The sequence below is a fragment of the Cygnus olor genome, chromosome 17 (genome assembly GCF_009769625.2).
Source record: "Cygnus olor isolate bCygOlo1 chromosome 17, bCygOlo1.pri.v2, whole genome shotgun sequence".
Taxonomy (NCBI): Eukaryota; Metazoa; Chordata; class Aves; order Anseriformes; family Anatidae; genus Cygnus; species Cygnus olor.
Genome location: NC_049185.1, coordinates 7,034,297 through 7,060,989, shown reverse-complemented (window position 1 = coordinate 7,060,989; position 26,693 = coordinate 7,034,297). Strand labels below are relative to the sequence as shown.

Below are 26,693 nucleotides of genomic sequence, written 5' to 3'. Positions count from 1 at the left end.
AGATTTTATTTATAAATGCAACCATTGCCTCATTATATAATGACAGTAAACATGGCAGAAAATACCAGTGGGTATTCCATAATTTTAAGTACAACAATCAGGTTAACCAGGACCCACACCATAAAAACCCATTCTCTCTGGTTTTTATTTTTGTTTCTTAAACATACACAGCACTTTAGAGTAAGCAACTTGCCCTGCCTCTAAAAAGCACACACTATGTATACACCCTATAATAAGGGGATAAGTAAGCATAATAAAGGGACAAACAATATTTTCTCAAGATCCCAGTGACTTTGTTGTTTTGGTATTCTGTTAGAAAGAACCTGTTGCTTTTGTTATCTGTCGCTGCATTTATTTTAATTTGTTTTCTTCTTCAATTTTCTCTACCTCTGCACGTGCAGATTAACAAATTTGTTTCCTTGTCCTATGCAAAGTTCTGATACATTTTCTTATCACTGCATGAGTCTTCCTTCTTTCAGTACGTGCCCTTTTCTCCAGCATAGAGATAATTAACTCTTGCAGTAACAATGAAAAAATGCATCTGACATCACTGTAGGAACTTTCACTGCTTGAAGTGGCATGCTAACAATTTAGCATAATCAGTGCTCCTGAAGTGCTCTCCTTGCAACATGCATGCTTTTTTCACTCTGGAGAGTGATTAGTCAGTTTAGCTTTGGGACACGAGTTTTCAAAAATTGAGTGACTTTTTCCACCCTGCCCTAACCCCAAACTGTGGTTGTTTGGGTTTGAGCTCTAAGTAACAGACTATGTTTTGACAATGTGTTGGTCAAGGCAAGGCAATTTGCATTACCTTGGGTTTGCTGAGCAATGTGTAACAGGCCTTGGAGCAGTTACCCTACTTACTTCAGATCTTGGTTTCCACATGGTCTAAAGCAATCTCCTCTAGAATTTGCTTTAATTACAGGCTCCAAAAGAAGAAAAAAAAAGGGCAAAATTTAAAGCATAGACAATTAACTTGTGCAGTCACATTTACGTTATTTGAAACAAAGGTTGAGTATTAATGGCTCTCTATCCCAAAAACACAGCCTTTTCCATAGCATCCTGCACTTTCATATATTCCAGATGAGATGGGTAGTTAGTGCATTGGAAACGGGGGTTGTTGCGGATATAGTTAACGAATTCTGGAGCTCCTGGGACGATGATATTGTCGGCCAGAAGAACTGAGCCCTTTCTCAGCAAGCTGCATTCCTAGAAAGAAGAAAAATTGCTTCATAGTGGCTGTTAAGTGGACATTGGCCTGAATGTAACGTGCTTTTGTCTTAATCATATCATACTCAAGTGCCTGCATCCAAAAACCCATTGTACTTTGGAAGTAAAAGGAAGAAAAGACATGGGAAAAGCTGAAAAACTCTATCCAGTCCTTTGTTGTCATGTTTAACATGCTGACTTTTTCTGTTAACACAGTCGGTGGAACACTAGAGATGCTGATAACATATTAGGTCATTCAGGTTCTGAAATAACAAATCAAGTGCAGTGGAGGAGTGCAGTTTGCTCATATTGTTTCCAACCATGCTGCTCATATTGTTTCCACTTTTTTTAATACATTAAAATGTTGTAGTAGCTCTTAAGGTCACCCGAGAGATTGGCATGTACCAGTCTGCTTTGGCTTGTCTCAGAACCACTAACTGAATAAATGAGACTTTCTGAACTTGTTTTTCTTTCATCTTGTGTAACTTTCTGCTGCTTTGTTCAGGAGCTGGGCATGAAGCAGAGTTTGTGCACGAGGAAGATCACTGACAGATTTCCACAAGGCATAATTATCTTGCAATAGTCACTTCAAGTTCAGCGTTTATCCTCAGAAAACCTACAAACCTAATTTTTACTGGTATTTTTGTCCACTAGAAGTTGCTTATCTGAGCTAACCAGCTCTTTTAGAACAGGAATTTTGAGGTTTATCAGGCCCGTTATTACCCTGTGGGGTAACAGGCAGCAGTTGTAGCTGGAACATGGTGGGTTTTGTCATTCCCAGCATTATTCCCAGCAGATAAGTCCTGCTGATGAGTGTGCTGCTGAGGCTGTTCAGCTTACTGCTCATGCCTCTGGTGACTGAACACCAGTCAGCACACAGAAGTGATTTTTTGGCAAATATCCTCTGGTTTGTTTCTATTGTGCAACTTACAGAAGCTTGCAAGTGACAACAGGCTGTATTTCCCACCGGTCATAAGGATGTCAGGCTTTTCTAGACATGCAGGAAGGGGAATGCTGTCTGGGCCATTCGAAATACATACCAAAATTGCAAGTTAGTTAACATCTGAGAAAGCATGGGGACTTTTTTGTCATCTTTCTTTTCTGAATTTCGTAAGATTTTAAGCAAAGCAACTTTGTGTCACAGTTGCGTCAGACTAACCACAAACTTGGAGCTAAGCTACATGTTTGTTTTGGTTGTGTTGTGAAGGTTAAGCTCTGATACGGGTGCAGATATCTCTTCCCATGGAAAGAGCTCAGTCATCCTTACACAGCCAGTATAAAAGAAAACATTCTCTGGATACACATAACTGGGGGGAGGGAACATTTTCTTCAGCTACTTCTGTGTAAATTCAATACTGGAAATTTGAACCCCAAATTTCAAACAGCTATCAGGAGGACAGGGGTGAAATTAAAAAACAGGAGAGCCTGGATGAGAAAATATTGTTATAGGCCTCAAGCATGGGTCAGGAAGTAGATGGTGGGCTCTCAATGTAAGAGACAGCCTCAAAAAAAAAGTGGATTTATTTGTGAAGAAAATAATTGCAAAATGGCACTTCTATCCAAATAAGCAGTTCTAAGAAGTTTTATCAGTCTGCAGTGCTAAAGTTAGGAGACTATCTCTGTGTGCTGTGTTTATACATACAAATGCTGTGAATCTCAGTTATTTAACAGTTAAAAATATCTTCCCTTCCCTGAGTACTCTAGAATATAGTTACCTCACGTCCAGTGCTACCCATCACTGCCTACTGCTGTTATGGACAACTTGTTTTGTAATGCTAGCAGTAACTGTTCAGGGGAGTTGGGAAGAAATTAACACAATTTTTCCACATATAGGGCTGGAGATAGTTTGACAGCACTTCTCTAGCAAGTGCTTGACTGGGGCAGCCTGCGCTTTTCTAAAGGTTGCTTTACAGCCAGTTAATTAGGTGGAGTAAAGGCTCCCAGAAAGATGATACCCAGCTGCACTACCAAAATTGTATGTCATCAAAAGGCTCTGCTGGCATAGCAAAACCAGGCAGAAAAAGGGATACTGAAAAGTAAAAGAAAATCACAGAGGTGGAGCTGGGATATGCAGGTCCTGAGTCTCACCTGCTCCCAGGATCAGGATGTTTTTGGGTCAAGTTTTCCAGTTTAGTGACCATGCAGATACTCCAGTGAGTGTAACACCCACACCCTGCTCTCCTGCAGCTGGGATTTCTACTGCAGACCCGTTTGTTCAGTAAACAAAATGGCTTAACACTATTTGCCAAGTCCTGAGCTGTGTACTGTGGGCAGTTGTCCCAGATAAAGGTTTGGGATCCTGTCCCCAAATCCTCTTTTTTTCCATAAGGTTGTTATTTTGGCTGCCATTCTTCATTTTACAGAGGATGAGGTTCTTCTGTTAGAATGTAGGCCTCACAGACATCTAGGTATTTGCTACTTTACTTTTAAGACAAATTGTGCAAACTGACCTGAAGCAGGATGGTGTCTGGTGTGTATCTATCTTTCCAGTGGTCCAAGAAGACAAAATCCAGAGTATCCACTTCATATTTTTTCTTCAGCTGAGGGATAATTTCCTCCGAAGGGCCTTCTATGAGTTTTACCTGAAATGCAAATCTACCTGATGAATTGTGAGCCATAAAGAAAAGTCACATGTCCCTAGCTCATTTCAAATTGTGGCAAGACATCAGCTATCCTTTTTATAGTTCAGCATAGCCTTAGTTGATCTGATAGAGTTGGATCATGCGGACTTTTTTTTTTTGACAAATCAGTCCACACGTGTTCCAAAACATTTTTCTTCTCTATTACTATTTTAAAAAAGTGGTCTGTTGTTTCTGTTGGATAATGTGATTTTTAGTGGAAACAAGGGAATCTTCTGTTGAAAACAGAACTTTTATTATTTTTGTAGTTGTATCTCACTTTAAATAAGTAGTCCAAAGGGAAGCAGAAGAAACAACAGGTTAGTTTAGAATACAGCTGGAAGCTACTGTATGTCAAATTGATACGGCCAGTAGACGAGGCAGGACAGACTCTATTACATTTCCCTTACAGGTTTAATGGCATAAGTACTGTTAAACTGCAAAAAGTTGCTGCACCCTGACTTGTTAAGCAATTGCCATATTCTGTAAGTACAGGAAAAAAGTAGTAAGGAAATCTGTCTGGTTTATGACTCACAGCTGATCAGGAGATTAATCAGATGCGAGAAATGCAATTTTAGATGTCACTGTTACTTCAGGTTCTCATCAAAAAGTTAACAAACACATTTGAAGATCTCATGGTGGGATTTAGTTCTTCGAGTTTTATATGTGTTGAAGTGAGTTGGTTAGTCAGTAGAGAGGCACTTCTCAGGCATGAGACCTGACTGGCTGAAGATGTCTGCTCTGGGCTGAGACGGATTATAGACTGAAAATACCTGCAGCTCAGCCAACTGTATAGGGAGTTGAGACACCTTGCACTGTACAAAATTTAGATATGTATATTGTGACCAACTAGTTTTGGGCAAATACATCTTATCTAAAGTCTGTTGCACATAACATAATGCAACTCTCTTCTATGAGATTCTGTAACAAATTAGACTATAATTTTCTTTTGTATTCAGTAATCAGTATTCACTGATCTGAAGGTTTTAGTTTACACACAGAAAACCAATACTCTAGCTTTTGGGAGGTAACGTTGTGAAGCTCTACCTCTGTGAGAGGTCAGGGACTAATTAGGCACAGAGCTAGTTAAATTAATAAGAGCTTGGTGCACAAGTAAAAGAAAACAAAACAGCTATGAATAAATGTGGGATAGAAATCATAGAACGGTTCCTGATTATCAGGAGGAGTTGCCTGTGGGGTAGTCTAGTAGTTCAGTAATGGCAGTAAATCTTGCCAGTTTTGCACTGTAGTTGCTAATTTTATGGAAAGAACTGTGTGTGCTGATGTCCTGTGACTATAATAAATGAAATAACTGACTCAGGAGCCTCCCTTCAGGTCCATATTCTTAGAGTCACCATGAGCTTTGAAAGTAGCTCTCAGCAAATGGCGTGTCTATTGCAATAACCAATGAGTAGTCTTGACAAGCCTTGACAAGCCCAAGACTCTACTAACCCTAACCGTAACCCTGACCCCTAGCTGGGTCTGCATCGTACTTGGGCCCCTGACTGGTGCTCACACATTTAGCTCAATTCCACCATGCAAAAGAGATGACGACTTTGGTCTTCTATATGGACAATGATAGCTTTTCCCTGCTATCTAGCCTGAAGGTTACTCTGCTTGTTCCCAGACACTTATGGTGCTATACTTGCTTGACAAGTAGAATAACAGATTTAAACCTATTAGTGTTGCTTCCGTGCATAAAGTCCCACTCTCTATGTATTGCTTTCTGAGAAAAATGGTATTTACCTTATCTTGTACTCCAGCAAACTCAATCATCTGTTTAGCTATAGCTGCAAATTCTGGGTTGAACTCCACAGTGAGAAGACGAGCGCCTGCTTTCAGTAGCCGAGCAATCCTAACTGCTGAGTAGCCGCAGTATGTTCCCAGCTCCAGTGCAACTGATGGATTGATCTCTTCCACTGTCTTGTCTAGAATTAAACCTGAAAAAATGAAAACAGGTTAACTTTGGACAAAATCAAGCTAGTTTGCATGCAGATGGGTAAATTAGTGACGAGAAATTTGCAAAGTCCATGCACTCAGGTGCTCAGGACATTGAAAATATAAGGGTTGATGTCAAATTACGTACTGTTTCCTCTGCAAATAGGCTTGTCTATGATTAACTTGATCAGGGACATTCTAAGATTCAAAAGGCGCACTTTCAACTAAAAATATCTTCCTTAGTTTCACAATTTTTAAATATTTATGAGCAAGAAAGTGCCTGAGTTAACTAAAATATTTATAGTGTTACAAGGGAAAAATGCAATGTGTTTTTCCAAGAACTTATTGCAGAAACTGGAGATGTTTGCGAAATATATAAATCCTGACTTCTAAGTGCTGGTATTTTGTTGCAGTGCTACATGCAGTAGTCTGATACAAAATGTCTCAGTCTAAATAGTTGTCTAAAGGGAAAAAGAAAAGTCTAGTTATAGGTTGCAAAGTATTTGAATTCACCTGATGAATTGTGGGACGTAAAATACTTAATTATTAACAAAAAATATTCTCAAAAGTGAGTGATGGTGTGCTATATCTAGTCCTGAAAAAAAAGGGAATTTAATTGTTCAAAAGCTGTCTGCTTTTACTTATATGCTTAGAAACTAGATAGCTAATCTTAAAAAGTATCTGAAGGGATTTTACTCTGAGCCATGGACTTGCTCAGGGCATGTACACATTTCATTATGTGAAATTTCCTAGGTGTCATTTGTTTATGCATAGTCTGATGATAATGCTTGCATCTTGAGATCATGTGGTTCTTCTAGAAATCTTCAGAACTAAAGGTGTATTAACTCTGATGGCTCTTCCCTCTAAGGAAATTTCATTTGTTAGAGCAAAATTAGAGTGAAATTATAAAAAAAAAAATATAATCCCAAATGCTCAAAGTTTAGAGTTTTAGGATTTCCTACTTGGCCGTTACCTACTGTTCTGTTGCCCTAACTACCCCCGACTGGTATGCAGAGAAGCTAGTTTCAAAAAATGTACCCATGACAGAGAAGTATTTTTATTACAGCGCTTGCAGTTGTACTTCATTAGGTGCATTAATCCCAGGCTAAGCTAAAGTTCCCTGCAATTTCCTAGTAAGAGGTACTTCTGTGTCTAATTCATAAGGGAATGTGTTAACATTTTGCCATTACAGTTTTTTGAACACTGTCATTTTCCTGCGGTTAAGAAAAAAAAAATGTTTGTCCACATAGTTTCCTGTAGACAAGAAAAATATGATTTACTTGCCTAGTAGCAAAAAGACCTGATAGCTGATTTTGTGTATTACATTGGTAGGATCTTTCCCCTCAACAGTAACTTGTAATTTATACTTGCAGATACAAAATTCATATAGTTTAAAATACTTCCCACGATTGGTTGTTTGTTGTTTTTTTTTTTCATATTCAGTATCTTTCCATTAAGGATCTAAAAGTCCTTGATGTAAGGAATTATTCCTCAAGGCCACTCTTTATGGGAACTAAGGCACAACATAATCATAGATTCTTTCCCATAACTTGTCACCCTCTGCTTACACACTTACACGCACCACACAAAACTAGATTTGATCCTATGACTTCCTGGATTACTCACTAGATCCTCCTCCTCAAAGACATCTGCAAAAGCATTCATTACTGTTTACAGAACTACTCTGCTGACCCCAAGGCTGTTGTGGATGTGATTTTTTTTTCCCTCCCAGTGGATGGGAGTGACCACGTGAATACAGTAAAATGTCCTATAATCTACTAGTCTTGAAGGATCTTCCAAGTGCTGATCCCTGCTGCAATTACCTTTCTCATTGCCCACATTCATGGCCCACTCTTTCTGGGAGCAGTACTTATCTATAGCGTCCATCACGCTACAGGGATCCCCTCGGACTGCATTCTGCAGCACAAAATTTAAAATTCTCTGTTCTTTGCTCTGGTTCATGATGAAATTAGTTATTTTCTCCCGGATTATTTCATTCCAGATAAGGGCAGCAGTGCCATTTCTCCTGATGAGCACCACAGAGAGCAACAAAATGAAAAGCAGGACGAAGACAACGAACAAAGGGACTGAAGAACTCTCCAGCATCTGGAAGGAAAGAGAAAAAACAGCCCAGAGTTAAGGGTGGCCCAGGAGAGAGCTATTGTTTTTTGTAAATATTAAGCTGAATCACCTACAACCCACCATCCCGAACAGCAACACACACAGTTTAATTATGACATTGTACAGAGAAGCTGAACATGATTCTGTCACTCGATAATGGATGGTGCTCTGTGGCACTCCCTTTAGAAGCCAATTTTACAGGCAGTCAACAAGTAGCTTTATTTAATGCTCTGGTCCCTTCCCCCACACAGCTGCTCAGTCCTGGCTCCAAGCATGCCACTGCACAAGGAGCCTCTCAGCATCAAATCTGTTCTAACCGTCTTCAAAGGATTCAAAATCTTAATTAGACTCTGCAAGCGATCTCACTCTTCTCATTTTTGAACACTGGGAAACTTCTAAGCCTTGGTAAGAAAATATGGAACTTTTCACCCTTTATTTTTGAACAAAGCATCAGCAGAAACTGGACAGTGTTAGGCACCATTCTGTTTGAAATCAGACTGCAGGTCAAATTATTCCGTGGCATGCAGACCCCCTTTGCTAGCACTTGCCCTTCTGGCGTGCTCTGCAGTGAAGCTGAGCTGGATGTTTCAGAAGGACTTGAGCTGCCTCCCTCCTCTCACAGCCTGCAACAGAGGTACCCAGGTGGAATGGTTCACAGAAGATGGTTGCCTTTTTCTTGCTCATAAACCTTTTGACACGAACCATCAATCTGACACTTTTGAGAACAAAAGATGCTTTTTTTCTAAAGCAGGGAAATTTTCTCACTGGTTATAAAAAATGTAAAGCTAAATCCCTGAACCAGAGAAGAGCCCAGGTTCATGCAATTTGAGAAATGTAACAGAAGGGAACATTGTATTACTCCGATGGGCCAGCTCAAATTATCTGATGGAGTTGTGCCTATTCTTCCCCTGAAATTTAGTGTCAGCTGCCAGTGCCTATGTTTGCACAGCATGGGTCGTGTGTGCAAGTTTCTGTTCGTCTCTCTGAATTCAGGGCATCTGAACGTAAAGCTCAGCAGATGGGATGCATGTCACCCTGTACAGCTCAAGCAATAAATCCTGTCAAAGCCATTTACTCTGATGGATTTCAGACAAGCCAGTATAAAGAAAGGTGCATTTATTTCCATGCAGGAGTCACAGCACAAAAGATGTGGTAAGTAAGGGTTCTTAAAATTAAGGTATTGATTTAGCCTTTGAAAGAGTGCCAAACTAAGGGTTGTGAGTCGCCTAAGGCTTCTCTGCATGAGGAGTTCCTCTCATCCATCCCAAAACACAGCTCGTCTCTGCTGATGTCCCTTAGAACACCACGTTTCCACCACTGCTGCCCACAAGCAGGAGCTGACAGTTTTTTACTGGGAGGGCAGCACAGGTTGGAATGCACTGCAGTTAGCATTAGGATGAATGAATGCCAAGTTCGTTTGTTCTTGAAGTCTGATTTGGCATGTGAGCACAGGTCTAAAGGATTCATGAAAGTATTTCTTAACCGCAGCATGCTGGCTTGAGTCGCAGTGTTTTTTAAACTGTTATTTTTAAAGAACGTGACACTCAACACTTTGTAGTCTCTGCTTATTTCTACTATGACTCTTCCAGCTTGCTAAAGATGGTTAACAGCTTCCACTTGTAATTGTATTAATGTTCCACCTACCTTGTGGAACATTCAGCAGAACCATTGCTGCAACTGGAGCTACAACATCCTCAAAAATTTTGCCTAAATTGCCAAGACCAGAAGTAAAGGGGCTACATGACTAGCCAAGGATTCCCCTAGATCTATTCCTACCTATTCTTGCTTCCTTTTTTTGTTTGTTTCCCCCAAAATTGTCCCAGAAAAGTCCTAAATTTTATGGGTGGTCAGACCTCTGTTCTGCAGTGGGACCTGTCACACACATCACCCATGGGGAAAAATCTGCAGCACCTCCCTGAATTTTGAATCACCATGCAGAACGCATTCCGAGTTCAGAAGATGACTGAGTTGCCATGGAGACATGCTCAACCTGCAGCACAGCTGATGTTTGTTCACCCATCTACTTATCTTAGTGGCACAGCAAGTATAATTTCCTTGGAGCAGTTAGAAGTCTATTTCTTTCAAACAGTCGCCAATGCTAATACTTTCCTTTATAATGCTTTTTTTTGCAAAGACTGACCTGACACTTCTTTTCAGGGCTCACCAGCATCATTAGCGCATGAACATCTTGTTTCTTGGGCATTCTGAATTTTGTTTCCTAGCTAGTAGGAACCTGCTTCTTTACCTTAGCAGGATCATGAAGGTCTAGATGTCAGTTTTTCTTCTTCCCTTCTAGGCACTAGTAGTTCTGCTGACTTAGAAGTGCTAACTGTCCTGTGCCTTCCAGATAGGACTTCTGTTCAGGAAGAGCAGGGCTACAAAGATGGTGACATGTCTGGAGGGCAAGACACATGAGGAGCAGCTGATGTCCCTGGGTTTGTTCAGCCCAGAGGCGAGGAGCCTGAGGGAGGCCTCATGGCAGCCTGCAGCTCCCTCACGAGGGGAACGGAGGGGCAGGTGCTGAGCTCTGCTCTGGGGACAGCGACAGGACCCGAGGGAACAGCATTGAGCTGGGACAGGGGAGGGTCAGGCTGGGGGTTAGGGAAAGGTTCTTCACCCAGAGGGTGGTCAGGCACTGGGACAGGCTCCCCAGGGACATGGTGATGGCCTCAAGGCTGCCAGAGTTCAAGAAGCATTTGGATAATGCTCTCTGACATGTGGTCTGATTTTTGGGTGGTCCTGTGTGGAGCCAGGAGTTGGATTCGATGATCCTTTTTCATCCCTTCCAGCTCAGGCTATTCTATGATTCTATGGCCTTTCCAGTCCTTCTACATGAAGATGTTCCTTCCATATGACCTGTCCTCTAGAGATTTGGGTTGGGCTATGAAAATGTCACTGGTTTAATAGGAAAAATCTCTCTCTAGCTTTACTTGGCTTGTCTTTGTATGACTTTTGCGGCTTACTTGATTGTATGGCCATTGTTGGTGGACTGGGATTACTGTGGAGAGTTGATTTTCTTAGTTTGTGGGATTTTTTTGCAGTTGGTGGTGTTTGTTTTGGTTTGGTCTTAATACCTTAACAAAAAGGACCTGCTTGAAGGTAAAAATTCGTCCCTCCCCTTTCATATTGCTTCCCAGGCATGCAATAGGTAAGTCAGCAAACCAGATTTCCATTGTCTTATTTTCCCACACTGATACAGGTTTTATACACCAAAATTACAAAACATCACAAGCTCAAAAGCCCATGTATTAAGGAAGGGCAGCTTCATCATCATCTATAGCCTGTGAAACGCTATTTCGTAACACATCTCTGTTACCCAGTACAGAGAAAACGGCTTGGATTAGGCCTGCTGATTTTTAGTAACTTCATCTGATCTTCAACACTTCACTTTCATGCTTATTTGGACAGCAGTATTTTCTTAAAGATGTTGTTGTTTTAAGAGAGTGAACTTAGTGGTGTAGAGCAAGACACCTCGTTTCAGAGATATATGACATGTTTTCAAAGGCATAGATTGTATGTAGGCTGCTGCCACCCTTAGCAGGTATTGTAGTGTGACATCCTGATACCAAGAACCAAGTAGCTTGACAAAAAGGTGTAATTTGGGATATACTTCTGAATCACACAGTAAGCCATTGCCTTCTGTCTCTTCTAGCCATTCCTCTCTCAAAAATATGAGTAGGCTAACAGTCTTTTCAGCTTGTCTGTAAGGACAACAACTGCTGGTTCTGCTGGACCACCCACAAAACAAATTTTATATCTTCAGCTTTGAAATCTTATTGCTTGCAGTTCACCCAAGGATCCTCCTGGAAGGCAAAATACAGACCTGCCTTTCTCTTCATGTCATAATGGATCTAGACTGGTGAGTGGCTGTTAGCACTGAGTTGTGTGCAAACTTTGTCTAACATTTGTCAAGTAGACAAAAAAAGCCAATAAATGTAAACCCAAATGTTTATAATTTGGGGATGATCTTAGATCTAAAGGTGAAGTAAGGAGGAACTTCACCTTGGCCATTCCTATGATCAAGTGCTCAGGAGGATCCATTTCTGACAGTGCGTCAGTCAGATCTTTGGACTTCTGAATCCCTTAGTTGATGCTACCATCCGCAACAGCAGAGCCCACCTGCCTCAACAGATCCTTAAACACTCACTGGCAGCAATAAACTATTCAGTACATACTGTTTTTTTCTTCTATTAGACCAGTTCACTTGTTTTGCTGTATCAAGGAGTATTTCTCAGTTATTATTTTGTTTTTCTTTGTTTTTAATTACTATACAACATCCCAGCACCTTCTTAAACTGTCAATTTCAGTTGTTCTTAACAAAACGTCCTTTAGGAGGCAATTATACTGAAAAATCTTTCCAGGGAAATTAGCTTTTAAAAAGAAAGAAACCAGACTTATCTGGTTCCCTTTGTTTTTTTTCCTTTTTTTTTGAACACTGCTTCTTTTTCCAAAGTGGCTCCTCCTTCAATTTCTGTCTTCTTGGATGTAAAAATAAATTTAGTGATGGCAGTAAACTGTAAAAGTAGCCTGCCAAAGGCAAGATGCATTAGTGATAGTCATGCACCAGGAAGAAGGGAAAAAAAAATGTACCAAAACAGGTAATTGCTTTCATATTCCTAGCTGAAAAATATTTGATATGAAAATTAAGTGCATAATTCAACCAATTTAAAGCTACCACTACATAAGAGACAGTCTTATGACAGCTTTAGAAAATGCAACTGTAATTTTAACTTTAATGTGGATTCATGGGATTCATTAAATATTCAATAAAACTGAACTTGTGCATAGTCAAGCTTCCCATTACCACTTATTACAAGACAGTCGCTTTTATTAATCAGTGAGGTTCCAAATACACAGGTTAGCACTGCAACCTCTTCTGTGCATTAGAAATGTCCTGATAATATGACCCTTCCCTTTGAAAAATGTGAAACTGAGGAAGGAAATAAACAGAAAACTGAATGGATAACATTATGGAAAGGGATGAGTAACACTTATAACTAAATCTATTTTCAGTAAGAGAGAGTTTAAAAGAAAACATATTAAAAATTCAGGCCCAAACCTGTCAAACTACTGGCAAGTCTTTCTAAGGCACTGGATTATTTTTTTCTGCATTTAATCTTACTCTTTTTGTTGGGCTTCATGAGACCAAATCATAACTCAACAAAGTAGTTCAGTAGTTTTTCCCCAATGCAAACTGTAATCAAGCTATCAGCATTTAAATGAGAATTCCTCTGTTTCAGATTACAGGGATTAAAAAAAAAAAAAAAAGATACTTTCAAAGAAAGTAGCAAACAAAAATTGTGGGACTGTTTCCCTGCCTTACCTGTCTTGAATATAGTATACTTAAGTCATTCCAAAGGCTATAAAAGAATTCTCAAGAGACTGGCTCAGACTTAAAGATCTATTATTATGGTAATATTTAAATTACAGGATTCCTACCCCCACCACTATTATAGGATCTCCAATTTTTCTAAAAATATAAAAATATTATAATATATATATTATATATTATATTAACATATATTATATAATATATATAAAAATATAAAAAATACCTGTGAGATGGAGCACAAAACATCCTATTCTACACCTGTACATTTTTGCACAGGTGACTCCTGCCATTTCACCACAGATTACAATAAGGGCCTTTCAGTGATACTATTCATCAGTCCTTCTGGTAAGTTTTTCCAAGTACTGTTAAAAACTATTTGGTCTTATTATTCCCTGAAGTGAAAAAAATAAGGGTTAGAACAATTGGTAACATCAATTTTTAAGGTAAGTCTAGGTAACATGGTGAATTCAAACTGAGATTTTTCTTAGTGTTCAATAAAAACTGCATTAAGTCTTCTTAAGGGTGCTAGAGCAAGGTGTATGGGGATTTGATCTAAATTACTGATTGCTGCTGTTTCTCTCCCACATTCTGAAACAACCTCCCTCTGCTAAATATATATATATATATTTACTGAGAAGAAGAATAAACATATTGAAAGTAAGCACATTTAAATACTTGAGCTTTAATAAGGACATGTGCCTTAATGAGCATCGCACTTGGTGGATTAAGAAAGTATCGAATTTGATTATTTAACTAGTCTGAAGCTCATTTCATTATATTATGAATAATTAACAGGAACTCATTTCCTACAGAAATGAGATGCAGAAATAAGAGCTGGCAGGTATTAAAAATACTTGGGAGGTTGAAAACTATTGGATAGAATATTTTTCTAATCAAGGTGAATCCTTACAAGCGTATTTGTAGGACAAACTGATACTGCTTTGCTTCGTACTGAAAACAAAGTCCTGAACATAATCAAAAAAGTCTCTTCTACAAAGACAGCACGTACATTAGACTACCATTCTCCAGGACTACCATGAGAGTAAACTTTGTGATCCCGAGTCAGGGGATTTAGCTTTGAGTCTCATTTTGGCAATGGTTTCCTGATCTGACCTTGTGGGAATTGTCTTACCTACACCATTTGCTACCACGCGTAAGTTAACGTTACTGCAACTTCTGTAACTTTCAAAGTGTTGTGAAGCTGAATTCATCTTTGTCAGAAAAGTCTGTGCTATGGATATATGGATAACACCCAAGGAAGCACAAAGTGATTTTATCTGTGTTAACTAGACAGATCCATTCTGAGATACCAAAGTAGCAAACACCTACGTGACATTGCTGTTCTTGAGTTTATGAAAAACAGGGAAAATGTAGAAACAAAGAGTGCTTCAAACATCTTGCTTAAGTGATTTCAGCCTGCTGACAAATCAGGCCTCTGAGGAAAGATGATGTTACATCCAACATTGCTATAGTTTTGCATGCATTTGATCTAACTGCCAAGTACTGGTTGGTTGTTCAAGAGTTTATTACCGGTCTCCAAGCATCCAGACAGTACTTTACCATTCTGATACCAAAGGGTTTAGAATCTAATTTAGATTTTATTAGCTCACACAACGTGGTGAATGGGGAGTGCTTGGTAAATTTATACCCTTCAACCTTTTCTTCACAGAAGAATCTCTCCATCAGTCTGATGATGTTGATGGTAATAGAAATGGATGACAACAGTAGAGTGCCTGGGGACAATGGGGCCTGAACTCCTTGCTGAGACACGCTGCTAGGTCTGCAGAGAGAATGTAATAACAAACTACTTTCTAGAGCTTTTCTACTAAGGCCATACAAATTAACAGATTAACCCCTCCACATACACCTTTGTGAAGGAGGTGAGAGTACTCCCTATTTTTAGAAAAGGGTTGAAAACATTTTTCAGGAGGTTTAAATTCAAACCTTTTAAACACTTTTGCTGAAATTATGCCTTTAAATATCTGATGCACTAAAGTACATGGAGGATTTGCATATTAGTGAAGATATATTATCTGTTTAAGAAGCATTGAAAAAACAATGCAGAAGAGTTGGCACATTTCTACACATTTAAGAAAAAATCTGATACCCTGCAGTAGGTCAGAGGAGATCTGTGCTGGCCATGACAGGGACAGGAATTCCTGACTCTTTGTCCTGTGCTCTCTTGACTGAAGAAATTTCTGTTTTGTGACATTTTGCTTTTCTTGATCTTTTCCCAGAGCAAGAAAGGCAGAGTATTTTGATCAGAAAGCCTAAACTAACTTCTGCCAAACATGTTGTACCCTGTTGCTGTAGGCAACGCAATTCAACAGCTTCACATTTTAGGACTTTTAAAGGTCAAAAAGAAATATTCTTTTTACCTCTTATTCTTTCAGTGTTGTTTATGTATTTTCAATTGAGTGCAACACTGTGAAGAATAATCAGCGTATTGCCAAATGTGAATAGCTTGTATTTCAATGGAAACTTAGTCTGGGCATTCAACATTCAGATTTTCCACTGACATCATGAAAACAAGCTGAACAGACTTTAGAACAGACTTTTTTCACTAAGTATTTCTTGCATGAAATCTAAATTTCTCTCTCCCCAGGCTTTTTCAAGCTACTCCAATTTAGCTTTGCTACTGTGACTACAAAAATTCAGACTTCTATAAATGCAAAGTTCTGATTATTTTTTTTCTCTGGTCCTCTTGGTGTTTTGTTTTGTTTGTTTGTTTGTTTGTTGGTTTTTTTTCAATCTCTTCTGAGATTGAAAGGAAACAAATACAAGTTTCTTGTTACTGAATGAAAGGAACAGAAAAGTGTCTATTGCCTACTAGGGACCCCATCAGCTAAGCTTCATGAGGGTGTTTAACTCCATTCTCCCTGGAAAGACTTCAATTAGGATAATTAGTATGCACTTAAAACTTCCTTTACAGTAGCTATTGTCTGAATGGTAGTCAGTACATTCACCCAAAGGACAAGGTTTATGTAATGGTTATGTGCCCCATAAAACAGAGTGGGGTTTAGAACAAACTGGCCTCACTCATCTCCACCCAGCAGCAAGGCCCACGTGGATCCATAGAATTCTGATTCAGACTGGCCTAATGAACACAGTGAGCAATTAATACCGAAGTCTGGAGCGAGGGAATTCTAGGATAGGAAAAGCACTTTACTTTTCAGGAATAAGCTCCATTCAAGTACCCCTAGGAAGCGTTTGTTTCTGGCAGTCCTTATTCCCGCTCCCGAGCACTAGCTGTGTTTGTGCTATTTCTACCTGTGTTTGAAGCCAGTTGAGTTGTACAGATCCCACCTAGGAGGCAGTGGACACTTGAAAGAACAAAGCACTCTGCGTTGTCAGCACAGTGTGAGCTGGCCTGGAGAAAGTTTTTTGCGCTGAGGTTTTCACATTGCCCAGGGGGTGAAACAAGCTCCTCTTGAATGATTCTGACCCCTCCACCCCCAACTAGAGAAAGGGCTGAAAGAGGAAAGACCAGAATGGCTAGTTGACTTCAGCATAATCACCTGTGACAGCCCTATTTTGTATTCTCTCCTTGTATCACAAGGACCAAGGGCTGAATCCTCAGTGTCCCAAATCCCTACTGCACAGTCCTGTCCTGCTTCCAAGGCTACCAGCTAATCTAGTGTAAATCTGTCTCTCTACCAGCACAGCTTTCTGCTCTGCACAAGCTGCTCTTCTGGCCAGGGAGAATGAATGATGGAAACCTGGTACTGAAGACACCCACTGAGGGATCTGAAAGAATAGCAAGGAAATCACTGCCGAGATGAAGGTTTATAACCATGAGAATGAACAGCTTTAACAGGCCAGGCACAATGGGATCCACCACAGCACAGCAGGTAACCAAAGCACTGCATGGGAAGAGGCAGCCTCACAGAAAGCAGGGCATGGGACCTTGGTCTCAAATCCTGAGTAAATAGCCCCAGAAAAAAAAGTAGCTGGAATGGGCACAGAGTTTCTCGTACTTCAGCTAGAAATTGCCTTCTGAGAAATCCCTCCTGAGAGAGTTTTAGCGAAACTGGTATGGATGGCCTCACACAATAAGATTTGGTTTCAGTGACCACTGCCAGAATCATGTTTTTTCAGAAAATTCCTTGTCAGTTCCAATTCCAGTGATCCTGAAGGAATGCTGAAAGTGTGGGACTGGCAGATAAACATGATACCAGCTCCAGGCTGCTAAGAAGTACTGTTAAACTTGAATGACAAGTAAATTGTTTGCTGTGTTAATGTGGTTAAGCTCTTTTTCCACTTATGCAAACTAAAGCTGTAAATCAGGTAATTTTTCTTTCTCATTTAAATACTGCAGTGCTGTGCAAATGCATGAGGTTTTGAATCTGAGGGCTTTGTTAGGGGAGTCCACGCCTCCAAGCAAAAAAAAGTAAGCTTAAGTGCAGAGATGAAGCAAAGGTTGTTTATAAAGATCACCAATCTGACATGCTGTTAACAATACAAGTAAATATGAGTTTTTTTTTTAAAGAACAGAAGGTAAGGGATGTCCATAAAGGGCATCAGAAAGATACTCTATAAGCAGCAACAGGGCTAGCATACTAGCTTTTGTCATTATACTTCTTCACAGACATTTTGCTGTTGCAGAACTCCCTATTGAAAATTTAAATCCCCATAAAATACAGCTGCAGAAACACATTTATAAAAGCAGCTATTCATAGTCAAATATGAATAAACTGAAGCTTGACTTGCATTCAGCTTTTTCTTGAGTACAAATGAGTACCAAATTCTAGCATACTTATAGCCATAAATTACTTTTCCAATTTAGTTGGGGTTATCTCATCTCACTTCTTTCAGCTGTCGAGGTTTACAATGCAGTAGAAATGCCTTACACACAAATATGTCCTACTCTTTCTCTGTGAAAGCTGTAACTGCCCACAGACTGGCTTCCTGACAATGAGTACCAGTCAAAATGTGGAAAACATTGCTTCTTTCATATTCGGCACTGTTTAAAATAGTGGCATTATCTAACAAAACAAATCATGTCAAGTCTGAGAAATAGAAAAATATAAATATGTACCTTCCTCGGTACAGCAGGAGCTGTTCCCTCCAATCTTTTCCTGTGCTGCTGTGATGTGGGCTTTGTAGAATAAGAGTCCAAGAGCCTGCAGTATTCAGTCACATTCAATCACATCAGAGGAATAGGTTATCGGTTCTGTTACACGGACTCTAAAAGGAGCGGTGTCCTTTTCCCCAACTCCTCCTTTCAGTCCTTAAAGGTGCTCAGTGCTCTAATAACCTTAAAGAAAGCTATTTGTCTCTCCCCTAATGACAGTGTTCTTGTTACTTAGTTACAGCACAGTGAATGCTGACAAAGTCAGGTATGAGCCAAATCTGTGCTCAGTGTCAATGCACTGTGTTCAATCAAGCAAATGCAGGAATGAATTTGGCCCAAGGGATTTAGTTCTTTTTTCAGCTCAGACGTGGCACATAGGGCCAGTGCAGAAGTTGTAGAAACAAGACCTAAGCGTGTGGGTTAAATATAGAGTGCTGCTGGAGGGAGGTGAGTGGAGATATGTATAGCAAATTGCTTAACAACAGCTATGGAAGGAGGAGCAATCAATACATTATAAATAGTATATTTGAATTTCTATAGCTTCTTATTGCCAAAAAAAAAAAAAAAAAACACTAAACTAACAGCTGTATGATAGAAGAGGCTTATTCCAATAAACTTTGTTTTTGGCTTGACTGTCTATCTTGTCACCTTCAAGGTGGAAACAATATAATCAATCTGCAAATGGATTATACCATAAAAGAGATTAAAAAAAAAAATTATAATAGTTCTCTGCTGTATTCACACTAAGCTCAGACCTAGTCAGTGAGTGTTTGAAGCTCTAGCCTAGAAAATATTTAAAGGATTCAAAGAAAGGATTTCTGTAAAACACAGCAGCAGCTGGAAATGAAGAACTAAAACCAGGTTTTGTCATATGAGGGAGGAGATCCTTGAAAGTATTAGGGGCTGCCTCAGAGCATGACAAGAGAAGAATAAAAATATGAAGTGGATGAAGTGAATAAAGAATTGTATGAAAAGGAGGTAAGCGAGGATGGAAGTGTTTCTAGTAACTCTAAACAAAACATGATTAAGACCCTGCAATATAGCACAGTGCCCAATGTCAATACAGAATAACTTTGAAGTATCCTTCCCACATATAACAGAGCTTTAGCTCAACAAATATTTTCTTATAATCTAAACATCAAGAACAAAGAATGAAAAAAGCAATAGCATTCCCCAGCTCCACCAACAGTAATTTCCTGCCTGGTCAAAAGCTAGTTCCAAAAACATGACAGGTTGTCTCTGCACAATACCTGATGCCACCCACAGTTAATTTTAACTGAGAATTTCCTTAACTGCAGGGCTGTGGTGAAAAGAGCTTAAAACAGTAAAGCTTAATTCTGTGCACTGACCTAGTCCAGTAATCATAGAGTTATTACTTGGAAATGTCCTTGCAGTTAAACAGTGATGGTTGGGAACTGGTGGGTGGTATCAGCCCATACTCTACTTAGCAGAATAAACCAGTGCCAAGACTTACCAGACTGAGTAGTGTCCCATGAAAACACTTAAAAAGAAGTTCTAGTTTTGAGCTGAATCATGTTCTTCAGGCTAGGAGCATGGGAGGAGCAAACTTGCTTCTGCCTGCCCACAACTATTTACTTGCATGATAAACACTATGCCTGCAAAAGTAACCCTTTCTCTTGTCTAGATATTCCATTATGTAAGAAAAAAATTGTGAATGGCAGTAACTGCAAAACTAGGTAAAGCTATAGGTTCAGTTAAACCACCCAAACCGTGTGATAAAGTCCATAAGTTGCTTCCAAGTAGCAGCAAATAGGCAGTAGAAATCTTGTAATAGGTTATTACTAGATATTTTTTTATGTAAGAGAAATTTCTTTGATAGGATGGTTAGACATTGGCTTACGCCTTTCTGTAATTTACCTTTTTGCCACAGACAAATGTAGGGACAAGATCTTAAAAGATGGATGTGGTATTGTAGAGCAGTAGGATATTACATTCACAGGGCATATCTATGCAAAGATGTAGACCCACATGTCTGAGCTTGAGCGCAGTGCCGCATTAATGGCAGCAGGTAAGAATAACTGGCTAGTTCAGACTGACTTGCTCAGACAGTGACAGCGCTGAGCTCTGAACTGTCTGCACAAACTTGACTAGACTTGCTCCAGACCACTGCTCCCAGTCTCAAACGGAGGCTACACAGCTGCAATCACATGATGCGGTGTGGCAGCATTATCCCCACTGTGCATAGCACGGAGCAAAAGCTTTCCCAGTAAATCCACGCCTGGCATAACAACAAATGGCATTCCCTGCTTCTAAACAACCCTGGCCAAAGACTTTTTTAAAAGCCTTAACAAAAGAAGACAGGAGAGCTAGCACATCATAAACCCCACAGATCATGTGAAACACTGAGCGGAAGAAAATTCTTTTGAGCTTGCATTTTCAGAATAGCAGGAGGGATTTGCTTTTATGTGCATTTGCTGTTTTCCACAGTCAAATTAGTTTCTCTTGCTGAGAAACATGCAAAAGAGGAATTTTGAGAAAGGAAGCACTACTTGTACAAATCAGGAAACTGCCTGGAGATATCTAAAATAAGAAACAGCTAACAGAGAAGAAGGAGGGCCAGCAAAGTCACAGTCTAGAATTTAACAGATACTACAAGCAGTTAGGCTACTTTGCGTTTACTGTGTATCATAAAGGGTTATCACGTGGACTGAGAAAGCTTCGTGCTTTCAGTGACTGTGTAACTCCTCATGAAAACTTTGGAGTTCTGTTAAGTCTATCATATTTCTGTATTTTCTCCATGCACTTTTTAATATGCCTTAAAGCATTTGAATGAAATCAAGAATTTGTGTTACTTAAAGCTTTATTTCTTCTTGCTGCTTTTTTGTCACTTGTAATCAGTTAATTGTTTAGGACAAACTATGAACATAAGATTCTGTAGGGTTAGAGAAGGAAGGAAAAAAATGGCAGAGATGAATTTCTGAAAAACGAGTCTTACTCTCAGACAAACTTCTGAAAATAATAATAATAAAAAAGAAAACAAAGGAGTAAAAGAGCAACAAAGCTGAAATGTTTAACCATTTTTGCTGGTTTATGAATCTATGCACAAATGTTTCCAGCAGAGGAAATACTGTTAGCTGAAGGATAGATTATTTGTGACAAGATGTCTTTTTGGGGTGCTTAGCATATATTAAAATGGTTGTTTTCCTTTTAGAATAGCATTTTAAAATGCAATTTAAATTATGACCTTATTTAGAGTAATTCTGTGATGTGGGTGCTTTTCTTAGCTTCCTTCTTAATGTAGTTGTTTTAGATATATTGTCAGGCCTTACACTGAAAAAAAAATATTAACTAATAGGACGTGGTATTTGTCCCATGTTAACACAATCTTGTAACCTTTGTAGACTTCACATGGAAATCTGATCTCCACCTTGATCTCATAAACCAAAATTAGTCATTTTCTTCCCTTACCAATTTAACTTGCAACTTTTTGAAGACTGATTTGTCAAAGCTCTTAAAATCAGAATCTCAATGAAAGATATCCAAAATACAGAAGGCTTTTCTATTTTCAGGTACACCAGAGTTTGATTGTAAGCAAACAGTCACAGACTCATTCATGCCAGTGTAAACCAACATCCAAATAAAAGTAATATTGGAAAACACTTGCTACAGAAGTCAGGTAAGAAGCTTTGTTACAGTGGTAAAAATACATCTATTGTTTACCCAGGATCTATGTCTTCGAACAAGTGTCCTCACTTGTCAGCATAAACCTCTATGCAAGAATACTTTCCATGTACTTAGCAACTTGATTTGTGAAAAGGTTCTAACTTGCTTTGGAAAAAGTCTAGGAACTGTTAACCACCCCTCCTCTCCTCTGCTACCATTGATTGTGTCTTTTTTGTAGCTCTGGCAGGCAGTTCTCTCAGTTGCCAGGTTCTGTGGCACGATTTCGACTTCTGTCTTAACCATGTGCCATGCCTTTCTTCCATGGTGCTTTTCCTTCCCTCCCTCTTCTTCATTAATGATAAGGATGCCATGTCACACACTAGCAGAGGAACAACTAGAAAAAAAAAACAGGGTAAAAGTAATCACAAGTGAGATGGAATGAAACGAGAAAGTCCTACCTCACTGCGGAGACCTCTTAGTTCAAACAGCGATCCAGTACAGTTCATTGACGCTACCATAAATGATTAATTAGGTCACACCACAAAATGCAGCCTCTGATATAGTTCATTTCTCACCCCACCCACTAAGAAAGAAACAATGTGATGACTTTCAAAGATGGCATTTTCCTGACACCTCTCACTTTTCCCCACCCTGCCAGGTCCATAATCTGGGAATATTAAACATAAAGCAATCCATGCCAAGAAAAACAGAACAGACAAAAAGTGCTTGAAAAGTCAGAATTTCTAACATATTAAACAGAAAGGTGTTTTATTCTGGTTGTGTTCACTTACTCTTCATGAGGAAGAACTTAAATAAACCACTGATAAATGTAACAAAAGTTACTTCTTATGAAGAAAAATTAAGTAGAAAAATTCAAGTTTTCCTTACAATAAATTCAAAAGCAGAAAGTCTGCCTGTTAACAGAACCAATTAATGGCCTCCAAAACTCATATTAATGTTGACTAGATTTATAGACATTTATGAAACATATCACCCTGGCATTTCCTTTGCCCTCTTAATACCGCACTGTTTACAGAACACAAAATAAACACCCCCCCGGAAATAAACAAAACCACATCCAGCTCAGGATAGTCTATGATTCTAATGTATGAAATTAATTTATGACTTTAAATATTGCTAGCTACAACTGATACAATTCCACAGAACTAACATGGTAAGTCTGATAGCTATCTTCTAAGAGTTGTGGTTTTTTTAAACCCAAGTATCTAAAAAATACTATTTCATTGCAGAAACATAATACTTTGTGTAAATGTTTCCTTATACTAAAATGTATTTGTCACTAAAGGACTTCATGCTTGCTTTCTTAATATACACATATTAATACACATATAAAATATGTATATCACTAGTTATTCTGATCAGCCTAATGATAACCACAAAATAATTAAAATAATAGAATAGAAAACAGTAAGAGATGAGCCAAATATACATTATAAACCATACCAGAGTACCAGAACCTGTTTCTGGTCCCTGAGACAGGCTTTTGAAGTGTAGTGCAGACACAGCTGCTCAGTGCTGACTGCAGCAAGTATCTGTGGCTGCTCCACTTACTGATACTGTGATCATGGGCAAAACCTACTCACTACTGCTGCTATTTGCCCTTTTTGATCTCAGTGATCATACTTGTGAGAATGTGCAAGAACGAGCAGAGTGGCATTACACAAACTTTGTTCTTTCTTTTGAAGACAGCAGTGCTGATGAGAAAACCTTTGCCTGTGGAACTCCACGGTGCTTTATCATAAGCTGTGAGGTACAACCAGAGGGCTTCATCCCAGCTTCATGCAGCTTGCTAGCAGCACAGCAGCAGCTATGCATAGCTTCCTAGATGACTTAAGGTGCCAAGTGGCAGCAACTGACTCACATTTAAAATAGAAAAGAGCGGGCATGCTTGGGAAAAGATAAACATCTAAAAAAGCTAGAAACTCACCACCACTGTGTAGGCTGCGGTTCATACAGATTCTGAGCTTTAAAATAATAAAAAGCAGCCAGGAATGAAAGGAATGCTAGTATATGATGTGGCTGTTACACAAGGCATTTGGCCAAGTCCTTTCCTTAAATAGTTCAGAAGCACTTCTCCAAATTTATTGGCAATTCTTTCCTAAATTGCCACTGATGTTGCTGTTTAAGGTAGTGTTTTATATCAACAGCTTTGCCACATCTAAGGCATTTTCTTAATAACAAGATAACATAATGCTGCAAGAACGTTTCTTCACATAAATTTGTTTTGTGTTTGAGATGATTTAATTCTACCCTTGATCCTACTACAGCTGAACTAAACGCTGTGTGAAGAGCATATGCTCAACACTGCCTGATTCAATTCAGCATAGTGGCTAAACTGAACAGCTAAAACAACTTTGCATGCACATACCTGAAGAACATAAGTCATTAGTATCTGAATATGCTTGAGGTTTTTTTTCATGTACAGGTCTCTCAGTGTGCTCTAGTCAGGTCTTTCTACTGCTGTTGCAATGGGTAAAAAGTATCTTTAGTGATTTATTGATTCTACTGCTGTAGAATACAAGGTTTTCAGCCTTTTTTTCCAGCAGTGATACTGGACAACTCATCGACCATTAGTAATTCCACTTTCACGTATTTTCAAACATTAACCGAGTGGGAAAAAAATAATCTGACCTATACTAGGAGGTGATACTAGTTATACAAAAATTTCCTTTTGAGAATTTACTGCCATCTCCCTTGGACTATGGATCAGATGGATGGTTCTGGTACAAAATGGTTAGATGCTGCCCCCTTGTGTGGTGAGCTCCTTGCTCTTGACTGTTTTCTGTCACCAACTCCTTCTCCGTAAGAGGAAGGGGCTGATTCTTTGTTCCAAATTGATTTGACCATGGTGATATTTATTACACACGACTCACTTTGTACAGCAGCAGGTAGGATCACTACAATGCTGCAGTAAATACCAACAGCCAGCACTTCTGCATGAGAACAACCTTGTTCCCTGTGGTATGGTGTTTTGATCAATACCTATTATGAAACCTTTTACCTTAGGCTATCAAAATACATTCCAAGCATTAATATCTCCCATCTGAAGCAGGTCAGCAGCTTCACCCTTGTTTAACCAACAGAAGATGTGGGGCACCAAAAGGGTCATCCAAAGCCTGCGAAGTGTTGGTGGTGCTCCGACAGGCTGTCCTGTTTGGACATTTGCCCTATTGCTGTTAAACTTGCACTAAAGCTGTTGGTGCTGGTCTTGCTCACTGATGTGTGGTGTGGGCCCAGCCCCACCATTTTGGTTGGGGACGGCCTCTTCTCTCAGCCAGGAGTCTCTAGCTCCTGCTCACAATGCTGGAAGCACCTCAGTCACAGGAACCCAAACCAACAAGGCAACTTGACTGTAATGCCTCTTGGGAGGGAAGGATTTTATTCACACCACCTTTTTAGGGGTTTTTAACTTTCAGTCTGCGTACAGCACCTGTGGAAGGGGTTCTGACAGCCTGCACCCCTCATGTCTGCTACAAAGGGATGTGCAGCTTCAGAGGAAGAAAAAACAGGACTTTGGATATCGGTAACAGCTCTAGGCAGCTGTGTTCTTCCTCCTTCCTGAAAGACCTTCCCTGACCCCCCTTTGCAGCTTTATGTTAACGGCAAGACAGTCTAGAAAAGCGGTGTTTTTTTCCCCTTCCAAGAAGTTCCATTTTAACTCTAACTGGAGTCTGTGTCCACCTGCTAAAAAGCCCCCTCCACCTTTCGCAGCAGCTGAAGAAGCCGGAGCTCCGGGGCGCCCCACGGGTACGGAAGCAGCAGCCTCCCCTCGGGGCTGCTCGCCAGGGGACCGCCATTAGCACCTCCCGTACCCTCTGTCCCCCCCTACCCCCCCCGCCGCCCGCCGCTCAGGCGCTGCTCGGCCGCCTCTCCGGGGGCCTGGCGCGGCGCGACGGCCCGTTGCCGTACAGCATGGCGGCGCTGTGGCGGAGGCGGCGGCGTCTCCTAGGAGCGGCGGGGCTGTGCCGTACGGCGCGAGCCCTCTCAGGTACGGGGCGGCCGCTGGGTTGGGGCCGGGCGGAGGCCGCGCCTCTGCCTTGGTTCTCCTGGCGGGCAGCGGGCTGCCCTCTCCTCCCGCCGCCCGGAGACGGTGTTCCGAGGCAGGGAGAGGCCCGCGAGCGCCTTACCTGAGGGGCTGCTGCCGACACCGGGGGCCGCCGCCCCCCTGAGGCGCCGCTCTGCCCCTTCAGCGGCCCGGCCGGGGAGGGTGGCGGGCTGCTGCCATCCTCAGGGGCTTTCGGAGCCGCTCCCCGCCGCTCTCGGCTACCGTCCTTCGGCCCCTGCCTTGCCGAGGGAGCCTTCCGGCCGCAGGTGGCTCTGAAGCAGGCGAGGCCTCCTGCCCCCTGCGGTGCGGCTTCCCGGGGAGGTCCCCAGGCGGCACGAGTGACCGCCAGGCCTTCGCTTTAGGCTTAACCCGACGTGACAGGGGGCTGTCAGCCGTCCCTGGGTGACTGCCCGCGCTGCACCGCCGAGAACAGTCCCCACCCTGCACTCAACATATAGTGGCTTAGATGGTTCGAGGCTGCTGTGGCCTTGGCTGCCCTCCTCGAGCCACTGGCAGCTCTGTGGAAGCCCTCCTGCCCTCGCTAAGAAAGTTCTTTCTCACCTTGGCATTTCTTCCACCGCCTCCAAACTGCTCCGTTAGAATGGGCTGAGCTGTGGGGAGGCCGAGGCGGCAGAAGGGGCCAGCTTCCCTCAGCCTCACCACGCCTCTGCAAGTCCTGTGTTGTAGCTGAAGGTTTGCGAGACCGGTAAG

At 40.7% G+C, this 26,693-nt stretch overlaps 2 protein-coding genes across 6 annotated transcripts in view; one reads left to right on the top strand and one right to left on the bottom strand.

The window, feature by feature from the left end:
• Positions 1–26,672, bottom strand: COMT (catechol-O-methyltransferase). 4 transcript variants are annotated; one of them, XM_040576732.1, is made up of 5 exons: positions 26,544–26,672; positions 7,589–7,871; positions 5,574–5,767; positions 3,660–3,791; positions 1–1,209 (listed from the first exon to the last, which is right to left on the bottom strand). In XM_040576732.1, the coding sequence occupies exons 2-5, from the start codon at positions 7,869–7,871 to the stop codon at positions 1,030–1,032; spliced, it is 789 nt and encodes a 262-aa protein (XP_040432666.1). In that variant the 5' UTR covers positions 26,544–26,672; the 3' UTR covers positions 1–1,029. The 4 variants fall into 4 exon arrangements, with proteins under 4 accessions (XP_040432666.1, XP_040432665.1, XP_040432664.1 ...); XM_040576731.1 differs by lacking the exon at positions 26,544–26,672 and adding an exon at positions 26,065–26,311; XM_040576730.1 differs by lacking the exon at positions 26,544–26,672 and adding an exon at positions 19,767–19,820.
• Positions 25,793–26,693, top strand: part of TXNRD2 (thioredoxin reductase 2) — a 33,486-nt gene continuing 32,585 nt past the window's right edge. The window contains exon 1 of one of the 2 annotated variants that reach the window (XM_040576717.1): positions 25,793–25,925. In XM_040576717.1, coding sequence (XP_040432651.1) covers positions 25,850–25,925 — 76 coding nt within the window. In that variant the 5' untranslated portion in view covers positions 25,793–25,849. Of the gene's footprint in view, positions 25,926–26,599 lie in introns of those variants that run through there. The other variant, XM_040576719.1, reaches the window with a different exon arrangement.

What these genes read in the sequence shown, in the direction of transcription:
- COMT (XM_040576732.1), bottom strand. Translation starts at nt 7,871, where the DNA reads ATGCTGGAGAGTTCTTCAGTCCCTTTGTTCGTTGTCTTCGTCCTGCTT. An exon ending in GAATGTGGGCAATGAGAAAG is followed by an intron (nt 5,768 to 7,588) that starts GTAATTGCAGCA and finishes TCATTTTTTCAG; the next exon opens with GTTTAATTCTAGACAAGACA. An exon ending in TTGCTGGAGTACAAGATAAG is followed by an intron (nt 3,792 to 5,573) that starts GTAAATACCATT and finishes TTTGCATTTCAG; the next exon opens with GTAAAACTCATAGAAGGCCC.